Source organism: Anser brachyrhynchus (genome assembly GCF_964034855.1).
Source record: "Anser brachyrhynchus genome assembly, chromosome: 1".
Lineage (NCBI taxonomy): Eukaryota > Metazoa > Chordata > Aves > Anseriformes > Anatidae > Anser > Anser brachyrhynchus.
Genome location: NC_137694.1, coordinates 29,461,461 through 29,473,612, shown reverse-complemented (window position 1 = coordinate 29,473,612; position 12,152 = coordinate 29,461,461). Strand labels below are relative to the sequence as shown.

Here is a 12,152-nt window from a genome sequence, read left to right as displayed (position 1 = left end):
CTACACAGCATTAATGTTCTTTTAACTTTTTCCTGCAGGGACATACAGGCACATGCCATGGTCTTTATGTAAATAAATAGTATCCTGTAGACAGAAATCTCTTCCAGACAGTTCTGCTTCATCTAACTGTGAAATAGAGAAAATTATGTGAATATGAATAAACCACATCCTCCTACTCTAATTATATTCCAGTTAAGGACATAAGACATTTCCCATAATGGTTTCCTTCCAAACAGCAGAAGTTCTTTTAACTCTTCCTTCACTGACTGTAGGTAGTTTTAATTAATATAATTTTCTAAGAAACTTCAGCTTGAGGAAACTATTGCAACCTCTGTTAAATGGCACATCACACAGACTGAAAAAAAAACAGACTTGTTATGCTTACTCGTGCAAAAAAGAAAACAAAAACCAACCAAACAAAAACCTTCATTTCCCTTTTACTTCTTCCTAAGGAAAAAAAAAAATCATAAAAATGAAGTTCAACTTATTTTGCTGCATAATTGACATGAAAAGCTAAAATTCACTTAGAAGCAGCATTATTCTCTGTCAGTAAATGTTTTATTCCAAGGGCTCTGCCAAACTCTGCTGTTTGACAAATTTGCTCTTTTTATTTCATATTCATTCACTTCATAAGCTCACTAAAATGGGCATTGATTTATTATTTACTTTGGCTGTCTGGAAAAAAACAAAATCAGTATATTTTGAATACACAATAATAACACCAGTGAAGAAAAAAGGAATTGGCTTCAGTAAGAAAAATAGGGATATCTGACCTTTATAAGTAAAACAAAACCAAAAAAAAAAAAAGACAAGACTTTATGGGAATGTTACAGAGAACTAGGCTGACAGCATGTGCTCATGGTTTTCCATCAGATAAAGATTTCATTTTTCAGTTAAAAAATGAATCCAATAAACGCTAATTCAGGTGCACCTTTGTTTTCAGTATCTGATGACAAGCTCTGCTGAAGTAAATTATTCAGCTGAATACGAAAGACGTTAGTATTTAACAACACCATTAAGCTCAAAATAACATTTTCAAGACAGCATCCTGTTTTCCAAAGATTTAGAATTTGTCTAAGTTGTTTGCATCTCAAAGTGCTGAGTGGCTCTGCAAGCAAATGCACATGCTTTACTGATACAGTTACCTACAGAAGCAGATCCTGGATTTGCTCCTTTTGCACTAATATACTTGCTAATATATAAGTACATAAAGCTATCACACTTGGATGTGCTTCAGACATTCGGGTAAACTACTTCCCATTGCAATCTAGAGAACTTTCAACCATGCTCTGAAGCTCATCTCAAGGAACAGTTCACACTGCTTAATTGCAATTTCACTGACAAGTCTAAATTGACACTGTGTAACTTAAAATCCAACAGAAACAAATATAGGATTTTGTAGATTCTTGTTCAAAAACTTTGACTAAACACATTAGCAACTGTACCAATTGCAGGTTTCAGAAAGGTCACCTGGTTCTGAATAGCCTCTCTGAATACATTCCCTACAATCATCTCTAAAAAAGGAGCAAACTGGTTACTTCTGGACCATCCTGATTTATATGAGCCTCACTTTTTGCTTTTTTTTTTGCGTAGCAGAAGCAGCCCCTTTATCAGCAGAAATGCAGATAACAGGTAAGCTTCTCACAATTTAAGTCGTATTTATCAACTAAGCAGTGAGTTAAGACCAGGAGTTGGAGGTTTTAACTATGGGGAAATGCAAGGAGACCATGGGAATGCAAGGACACACGTTTTGATTACATTTGATGTGTGCACATCGTGTCAAGTCCAAACCATGGTTTGGTTTTAATGTAGCAGATTAGAAGGTCAAATGTTAAGAACCGAAGACAATCACAATGCAAATCACAGTGTAAAACAAGTTTTAATGGGGGCAACATTTTGAATATTTTAGTTAAACCTTTAAAGATAATTCCAGTGTCAAGGGAAAGTTTAAAAAAAAAAAACTGTGAACAGATGAAATAGAAGTAGGTATGGAAAAACGAAACTGATACCAACTATTATGAGTTAGATTATATGTATTAAAAAAAAAAAAAAAGAGAGAAGATGCAGAATGGTCAGAGAACGCAAATTTCAGTCAGAATAGAGAGATTAAGTGGATTTCTTTCTGTGTGTATACCCATAATTTCTACCCATGGTAGCAGACAATGAAGAGATGCAAATGGTAGAATTTTTCACAATGAAAAATTCCCTTTACAGAGGGACATTCTGTAGGGAGCTGTATTGGAAGTACACAGTATGAATCAAATATGAAAAAGTATACATAACAAGAAATGAAAAAACAAGGGAAAGTATACATTAATTGCCACAAAGCACCTTAAGTGCGATTTAACTCGAGCAAGGAGAAGAAACAAACTGGTCTGAAGAAGTCAGGAAGAGAGAGAAAGGACCAGAGCCACAAAACACCCATTCAAGGAAAACAAGAGTACTGTGAAAAGTGGGACTTTTGCTTAAGGTTTATGAAGTGTGAGACAAAGTCATAAGACAGAATCCATTTCTAAAGTGTGTAGCAGGTAAGTCCAAAATCTGTTTATCACTGTTAATCAAGAATAGCTCCCTGCCTCCCTCATCAGTGAGGACTCAACAACTGGAATCCTTTGATCTCTGTGTCATATACAAGACATGTCATATACATGGGCACGTCTTGGTGCCTGTGAGTGTGTGGATGTAAGAGAGGTCTTAAATACAAGAGAGAAATCTATGAGAAAATGAGTGTGAATCACAAATCAACTGGCTTAGAGATTTTCTGTAACTCACAATTTAATGTCACTTGAACAACAGCTTGTTCAAAAATGCATTTTTTTAAAAATATACTGTTTCTTAACAAAGTTTTCTAAATCTTTTCTTCTTTTCCTTCTGTATGCGTATATATATTCTGATCACTCGCCTGTGAAAAACATCCATCTACCTTCTATCAGTACTTCTATCAGATCTGATAGTATAATCTATATATACATATATTGTACATTTACAATTGTATATACACAATGTCAAGAATTCCTCCATCTCATTTCTGAATTTTATCATTTTTGAAGTTATATTAAAACAAGAGGGAAAGCCTTTTTGACTTATTTACTAACTGGGACTGGGTGAGCAGAAAACCATTAATGCCAAGTTTAAAAAAATCATTGAAAAAATGGACAATTAAATAAATCCAAAGGGAAAAGAAAATCCCAAATTGTCCGCTACTTTTAAACCTTTTCTTTCCCTTTCTTCCTCCAGCAAAAATATTTATATTTTATCAATGTGTCTGGTCTTTTGAGTTAGTATTCAATCAAAGCAACATTATTCAGGGTACTTGCCACATAGAGTTGTTTCCACATCGTTCCCCAGTCTCTTAAAGTTGATGTCATTTCTGTAATAACCGAATCTTCTGTTGGAATAACCATTTCAAATTGTCTGTAATATGCAGAAGAACACATGATATTACAAAAGCATTACAAATCATCATTACAATTACTAACATAAAGACTACCTCCTGCCAACAGTAATGTCTGTTAAACTAAATGGGAGTTCCTTCAACCCTCAAGACTTTTTACTTATACATTTTGTTTAATCCCCACGGAAAGTCTTGGTTCTGAAGAAGTCAAGGAAAGCATTTTACTACGAGATAAGCACATCAAACAGTACTTTTATGTCAAAGTAATTCCCATTGTTTTCAAAGGGATCTTGCTTAGACTGCAAACCAGTGATTGTTGCCACTCTTTTCTAATACATATGTTTATAGAAATAAGAAAAAAAATGTCACTCCTTCAGCTGAAAGAGGATATAAAAATCAAAATAAAATTTAGTATAGTGTGAGTGAGTTCTTGACTATTTTGATGCTGGTCAAGAAAAACCCAGGTTGGCTTGGTCAAGACCAAAGTCTTAAGTACACCATCACTTTACACACCACTTTGTTCTCACACACAGTACATTTCAAAGGTCTGCGCTCATGCCTGGAGTACCTTTCTCATGATATAATTTCTCTTCTATGGAGTTAACATAATAACATGAGAGCCCCTAGCCCTGATACACTGTAGAGTACAGAGCCTGAATGGGAAACACAGATTACAGAAGAAAATACAAGCAACAAAGACCGAACTCCCTGAAAGCATTGTCACGGTGTCTGTTAACAAAAATTAATCCATCTTTAAGCTTTGTCATATTGTGACAGTTTACAACAACTTTATTTCACTGAACCTTCGGTTTTATCTATGATTGCTTTCAAAGCAAATATGATCCTTGTGCACAACAAACTATGGGTGGATTGAACTCCATTGCAAATCCTGTGGCAGTAAGCTTGACTTGAGATATTATAACATAATCAAATACTACCTTCTTTATCATATATGCAAAAGATCTTTGGTATAAGTAACTGACCATGTTTAAATATTTGAATCCAGAATATTTCACCTACCCTTTGTTCTTAACACATGCATTTTTCAAGTGAATGTAGTTGGATGGAAATATACCCTGAAAAACAAAATAGGTTAGTTAAAAAAAAAAAAAAAATCCCCCTAAATGAGTTTGGAGAGTAATCTTAAAGTGCCATTTAATATGCAAACACATGCTGAATTAAAAGTCCTCTGAATAATTACCAACAAGCATACGCAGAAAAATAATGCAATCTATACCCAGTACAGATCTAATGGAAATGAAAATGCCTTCAGCAGAGTTTTAATCCTTCAATATTTACAAAAATTAGAAGATAAACTTGTAGAACATGTAGAAGATTGCTTGACAGCTCACTTATCCTAGACGATTTATTAATCATTCCCACATGTACTAGAAACTGACCAATTTTGTGAGGTAACTTCTTATCAACAGGATCTCAAAAACAGTATCTTTAATACTGATTTGCAAAATAAATAAAGATAATGAAGCTCACTAAAAATAAATACACTTAAGTTCATAAATGAAGTTAAGTTAACAAAGTCAAAATAAGGTTTTATTTGAGAGCTATTGTGCCATGCAGTGCACCCGAAAGGTGTGGTAGATGCCTACCAAAGAGCCTCAGTGTCGAGACAAGAGTGGTCCTTTTTAGTTATTTAAGGGCTCTTGTGCATGAAAAGCATTGCCACAACACTTGTAGTGCTCTTATATCGCACTAACCTTCATAAATCATAGCGGTAAGCAAAACGAAGCGATTAACCTTCCAACTTCTCACTCAGAAAATAATACACTACAGCTAGCTACACAATGCAGCGAAAGAAAATACATATATGTGCTCCTTCATAATAAGCACAGCTACATACAGCTTTCCTTCGTGGTGGCGCCCTGTTTTCTTACCACAGAAACCAACTCTGGACCTTTGACAAAAAGGTTATCTGCTATGTTTGTCAAGTGCCCTTGTGAATGCTCCTTCTCAGCAATGCTCCGGAGAGATCTCCCAAGGACAGCAAGATGTGCAGCCCTGGTATTTGTAGCGATGTGCCAGAAAACAGGATATGCACCTGCAGTTACGGTAGACCAGCTGCCACAAATAATTTCTCTGAGTGTCCAAGCTGGCAGAATAACAAGGGAGGAATCTTGACGGTGCGATACCAACAATAAGCTGACTTACAGGGTGCTCTTACTTTACTTTTGGAGAGACTCCCTTCAAAAATCCAATTTGGAAAACTGCATTCATTTCCACTATGAAAGTAGAAAATACATTTCTCGGTTCTTCACACATCAAGTCATGTTTAGAAAACCTATTCATAACTTCTATCAACACATTTGACAGACCACAAAGCAACAGTGACAGCAAACATGTGGTGAGAATTGCAACAAAAGACACAGAAGATGCGATAACAAATCTCAACTGTTCATGTCTTATAAATCAAATTGTAATATATATCAATGAGATCAAAGTAGTAAACATCGGATTAGACACTGTGGCTAAATCTATTGCTCACATTGACCTTTCACATAAAGCAAAGCAAATTTATGTGAACACAGACAGCAGGCCTAGGGACAAAAGGCCTTGTATGATAGGCGCCCCTAGAAACTTTTGAGATTAATACATTATATGTCCTACATTACAGCTGAAGGGGCTTGGAAATGAAGAGGGGAGAAAAAAAAAAGAAAGCTTACGATGTGAGTTAAAGGAACAACAGCTTGATTTTTCTTCAATGACATTAATAAAACTAAAAATTCTAGTACTGTGTGGATGGGAGAAAAAAAAAAGAAATAGTTTCCCATATGAAAAGCAAAGTCTTTACAGTGATAGAGGCAGGTCGACAGGGGAGATTAAGAAAATAGAAAGACAGTTAAGATAGGAAAAGCTTAAACACAATCAAGATGAACAAATGCTGAAGAAAATAAACGTATGAATTTAATAATATTTCATGTCTGAATGCAACAAAAAACAGTGGAATCTGGTTTAGAGTACTACCAACTATAATCCTATGGAAATTGAAGACTACACACCGAAGAAAAATAAAATGAATCACATATTTTAGATGGAAATAGATATATTTTATTCAATTGATATGCTGCATATGGCTCCTATATACTATTTGTCTCCATTGGATGTTCTAAATTAATGCATAACATCAAGAAAATAGGCACAGTGTAATTAACTTTTCTAACATTATTTATAATTAATATCCTCAATAGTCATTTCCCATTAACTTAGCGTCTAAAAATCAGATATAAAAGAAAATTTGCCAGAACTTCAGGTTTGTAAAGTGTATCATCCGAATACACAGGAGCACTTCAGAAGTGTAATCCATGTCCAAATCTAATCCATGCAATATCAATAAAATACTTAACTGTAAGCTCCAGTTTTCTTTTAAAAGTAAATAACATATACTTACATGGAGATTATAAACTTTTATAAAGTAAATACACATTTTTGCCAAAGAACGCAAAACTGAAATTGATCTTTACCTTAACATTGGGGTTTTTTAAGGCAAATCCTCTGTACCATCCTGCGGAGAAAGAACATTTTGTTTTTTAAAGTATGCAAATCATTTCCATATGTAAAACAGATTTAATTTTTCCCTTTTGGACAGATATGACTATTACACAGTGCTGGCAGACTGAACTCATTTAGAGGACTTTCTACACAATAAAAGGTATTTTGTTTAAACCAGCTCATATTCAGGTGACTTAATTCACGCGTATTTTCAGAAATGACTCTCTAAACCTGTATCAACAAAAGCTCTAGTGCAAAAGGGGTAATGGTTTCATATTCATTGTAAACATTTACAGATAATTTTTGGACTTCACAATCCAAATTTATCAACCACATTACTATATAAGATTTATAATATACCCAATTCAAAATGACGAATCTTATGCCTTTTATAAGAAAATTTCTTACAGCAAGATTAATAGCATATAATCCCAACATGAAACCACAAAAATACCTACATAATCTTAAATGAACAAAAAAATCATATTAACAGATAAAATTCAGGTGATGAATTAAGGGAACAGATTATGAAAAAATTGCAGCTTTATTTCTTTTATACTAGTAATGGTCATTTTCTAAAAACATATTAGTCTTCTCTAACTCAGAACAGAGGCAGAGGAGAATTTTTACATTGCTGCTTTTAAACTTCTGACTTCAAATGAATATGAAAGGGTCCTGATGGCAGTCAGACTTCCCCAGGAAATACCCAGAAAGCAGAAGAATCATAATGACAACTCCTTGCTCTTTTAACTGTTATCTTCTGTGAAGTTTTATTAAACAAGGAGATTAAATAAAAAAGATGAATTACAAATAAATTATGATAGGAATTAGAGCTCATTAGAACTGTGGAGACTGGAATTTGTTGTATTGTTGACTTTAAAAAAATGTGTTCATTTAAGAAAATAAATGAATAGTAATTGGGTTCAAATCAACAGTATAGGAGCCTTCATTACCACTGGAAGTCCAGCCTGTGAACTCACCGTCACATTTCTCTAGTATCTGAACGGTGTCTCCAATCTCCAGTGATAGGCCATGGGGGACTGTCCCTCGAAAACCAGCTATTACTGAAAGAGACAGGAAGTTTAAATTACTAAGATATAAGTCAGGATTGTTCTTTTATAAAAACAGTATACTAACAGGGGTAGTTAAGTGTTAATACTGAAACCATGAGCTGTACAAAGAACCAGAGGTTAAGCCACTGTTATGAGCAGAATATTTAAAACATAGAATTTGGAAAAAAAAAAACGAAACACAGACCTACTACGCATGAATGGAAAGCTTGTACTGGAGAAGGCTGCCAGCTAGTCTACTACCCATAACTACCCTCAAGGACAGAAACTGTTTTATTCCAAATGTTCCCACTAACACATAGCTGACCTCAGACGTCTGCAAGCAGAAAGTGCCAATATTTTTGTTGCCATCTGTACCACCGACTTGTCACAAAAGGAAAGACTTATTTCTCAGAAGTTTAATGGATGCTGTAGACCCAACACTCCATATAATCCCAGCTGAGGAAACGGTTAGGGGGTGGGGAATAGTAGGCACGCTACAAAGCAGGCTGTTTGCTGAAATCATGCACCGCTCCCCCCCAGCCTTGCTGGCCAGGGAAGTTGGGGCAGGAGCTGCACACGTGGACCTCCCGCGCTGGACACGCCACGGGCCGTCGAAACAAAGCACCCACCAGGTCACACAGCGACTCCTCCTCATACTTAAATTAGTCATGAGTTAAGTCGTATATTGTTAGTGCTAAAAAAAATAGCCAGCTGATTTTTTTATTGTTGTTGTTCAGAACCAACGCGTAATACTCAAAAGCCACTCAAAAAGCTCACTCCTACATATGCTAAAAATCCATCAACGTGCTAGATAACAATTTGGCTACTCAACCCTCTGCTTGTTGTACCTGAAATTCTGAATTAAAATGCTGCCTGATTCAGGCCATGACACCAAGCAATAGTGATTTTGATTCCCTGCACTGCAACATTATTCTGAAACTTATTTTTGAAGTTGAAGAGGAAAATGGCTTTCTACCAATATCAGCGGGACGTGATGCAGAAAATCACTCAATGACCAAACAGACGTCTTGCTGCTATCAAACACCTGTCAGTCCAGGTAGGAAAACACAAATCTCACAGCAAAGTAAAAAAACAACCAACCAACAAAAAACAAAAACAACTCAGGGGCATGCGAATAAATCTTCATATGTAAAAGCAAAAAGGAACCCCTCTGGGTACAGCTGTGCATATCAAGTACCTACTCTTCCACCAAGGGAAATGCAACATCTGGAGTGACAAAAATCCATTTTAGCAGCCCATTGACTGTCTGGAGTCTCCCCCGCCACGAGCAGTGACTGCGCTCGATCACAACGTAATGTCAGCCACCCTCCTGCTCTTGCCACGATGCTCCTCAGAGGCAGCAGCAGCGATCAGCTGTCAGCAGCCACGAAAATTTAAAATTCCTTTGTGAATCTTTGCCAGAAAATTCCAGGTTTTAAGAGTCAAACAACAGGATATGTTTTGTACTGTAGGACGATGCACCCCACGACGTGCAGCAGCTCAGGGAAAACGCTCGATTTTGATGTTACGCCGATTTGGAAATGCAGAGCGAAATTTGTTTCATCAATAAGTGTAAATAATGACAACTGTGCAAATCTCCCATTGTGAATGTACGTAGCTTAGGCGTTTGTGGAAACAAAAGCTACTAAAAAAAACATTATCTCCCTTCAACCTGTTTGAGGCACTATTTTTTTTTAAATACCATCACAGAAATAAATTACTTCAGCTGTAAAATCAGCAGCAATTTCTAAGGAATTCTTCTTCACATGCTGAGATATAAGTATTTAAAAGCACAAACCAAATCTTGTCCTCGGATGTACACACAACTTCTATCTGTCTTTGCTGAAACTGGATACCTGTGTGTCTTCTGCGCTTCTGCTGTTTGGCAAGTTGTAAGGCTAAACTTTATGCTCCTTGGAAATCCTCTAGACAAAACATTACCTCCTTTTCTAAGAAGCACATCTTTGCCAAATCTTTCTTCAGAATTTGTCAGTCATTGCTGAGTCACCACTGTTTGTAACCCACAGTCCTTATTTAACCCTTTGAAAAAAGCCTGCCAGACTATGTGTCTGAGTCAACCCAAAGAGTTTGATGTGACCACAACTTGCAGCACTAATTTTTTTTTGGTTCTTCCAAGGCACGTGTATTGAATAATCTACATTCAGTTTAGTGCTACTCCTACTCTCCCCTAAGATAAGCATACTGAAATAAAAAGAGCTGCTACAGTTCTCCCACCGTGATCAAGTACACCATTTTTAGAGGGTTAGTTGCTAGAAAGCATTTTTAGATTGAAAAAGTTTGTCTAAGAACTGAATAATAAGAATTTTTTGGTTAATTCTTACACAAATATCTAAAAGTGAAAACAGCTTACTATGAGCAGATAAATAAAAAAAGTCAATAAAATGTGTATCTGAATTCCTCTATGGCACAGGAATGACAAGTGTCATCTGGTCAGCTTTCCAGTCTGCTAGAGGTAAATGTGAATTATGGAGTCTGCCAAAATAGCTCCGACAGAAGTAGAGCAATTGAAATAAAATTAAAGAATTTGCAGAACTAGCATGCAAACAAAATCCTTGTGTCTTATTATACTTGTGAGATGTCTTATTTTTAAATTCCACACCGTAAAAAGAAGGACTATTTTTTACCTTAAGAGCCAGCATATCCTGTCACATTGTTATGATCCAACTTTGCTGTGACATTCAGGTTCTATTACTTAGTTACTAGATCTGTTAAAGATATTTTTTTTCCTTTTTTCTCTTTTTTTTTTTTTGAAGACAAATTTAAAAAAAAAAAACACTTTTAGGACAGAAAAAGATTGAAATCTGACACAGTAAAAAATAGCCAGAATTCATTTTAGAGCTTGTATGGAAGACAAAATTGTATCTTGAAATATCCTCTAGAAAGATAACCTGCAGAGTATCAGAAGAAAAAAAAAAAAAAAGAAAGAAAAAAATGAGGGCATCACCTGCACCACTAAGCCAGTGCAGTCACCCCATCCACTTGCAAATATTTCTGGCAGGAGTCTAACAGAGGTCTCGCAGCCAGGTCAGGCTCAAAACAGGCAGACTGGCGTCTTTAGCAGTGCCACTCAAAACAAATGAAAAGCGCACTGCAGAGCAGCAGAGAATGTAAGGCAAGGCACAGGAATCCACAGATGAATCGCTCTGTGTAGAGCAAGCACCTTATCACAGAAATGGTTCCTTGGCTAACTTTCTACTAATCATGTTCAGACCTGGGACCAAGACAGGAGGCAGCTATTTGTGTCTTTTGAGTTTATCTGAGATGTATGTATATATGCAGAACAGAGGGAGGATGGATAACAATGAAGTCGTGGGAGGAGGTAGCCTCAGTTCTACTAGAGGAGATCCTGGGGTTCAGCAACTCGCCTAGGGCACAGCCCAGCTGTGATACAAGTTTGATGGACCAAGCTTCTTGCCCTTTCCTCCAATGGCCACATTGTTCTGCAACACTTTGCAGATGCTCATTACTTTGTTCTTGCAGTAGTTTGTATACAATTAACCAGGGTGCAGTGATGTGGCTGAAGGTGTTCCCAGCCTAGCTCCGGAGAGCGGTGTGTGTTCACCATACTCACAGAACTGGACTTTTTATATATACAGCATTCACTGAAGCACGAGCACCAAATCCACACCATTTCCATTGTCACGACGACAGCAGCTGCTGTGGTTATCACCTCCTCTCGCTTCCCTTGCAACTGGAGAGCGGCGACCTTACAGAAGGAGGGTGGGCAGGAGATAGATAGGAAATCCCCTCTGCATACAGCTCCCCTCCCAGTACCTGCAGTCCCTGCAGATGTGCTGTCCGCACGCACAGGCACAGGAAGCTGTGTATCACAAGCACTTACACCTACATACATTTTGTCATTGTAGTACCTGAAGGTCCTTCACATTTCCTGTTTGTGTTTCAGGCACAGGCGCGCTGATTGATGCCGTCTTCGATCACCCCTCAGCCACAGGAGAAAGAGGAAATATGAAACTCCAGAATAAAGGTTTGCAGGAGGATATATTCCCAGAAGGAGGTTTGAAACTGAGTTCAAATACAACAGCTAACTTGGAACTATTAAGTATTTTCTTGCTGCCAAAGGGTACTCAGAGGGTAAGTCAGTAAAACAACATAGGACACAAAATCCCAGTCCATACAGAAGGTGAAATCGTACAGTGAGATCTACAGTGATATGAAACATT

The 12,152-nt window shown here is 36.8% G+C and overlaps 1 protein-coding gene across 5 annotated transcripts in view; it reads right to left on the bottom strand.

Annotated features, from left to right (window-relative positions):
* DOCK4 (dedicator of cytokinesis 4) overlaps positions 1 to 12,152 on the bottom strand; it is a 251,169-nt gene that overhangs the window by 156,891 nt on the left and 82,126 nt on the right. For all 5 annotated transcript variants that reach the window (XM_080608066.1, XM_080608067.1, XM_080608069.1 and 2 more), the window contains 4 exons: positions 7,879 to 7,962; positions 6,871 to 6,911; positions 4,415 to 4,470; positions 3,318 to 3,414 (listed from right to left, as the gene is read on the bottom strand). In XM_080608066.1, the coding sequence (XP_080464192.1) occupies positions 3,318 to 3,414; positions 4,415 to 4,470; positions 6,871 to 6,911; positions 7,879 to 7,962 (278 nt within the window). The remainder of the gene's footprint in view (positions 1 to 3,317; positions 3,415 to 4,414; positions 4,471 to 6,870; positions 6,912 to 7,878; positions 7,963 to 12,152) is intronic.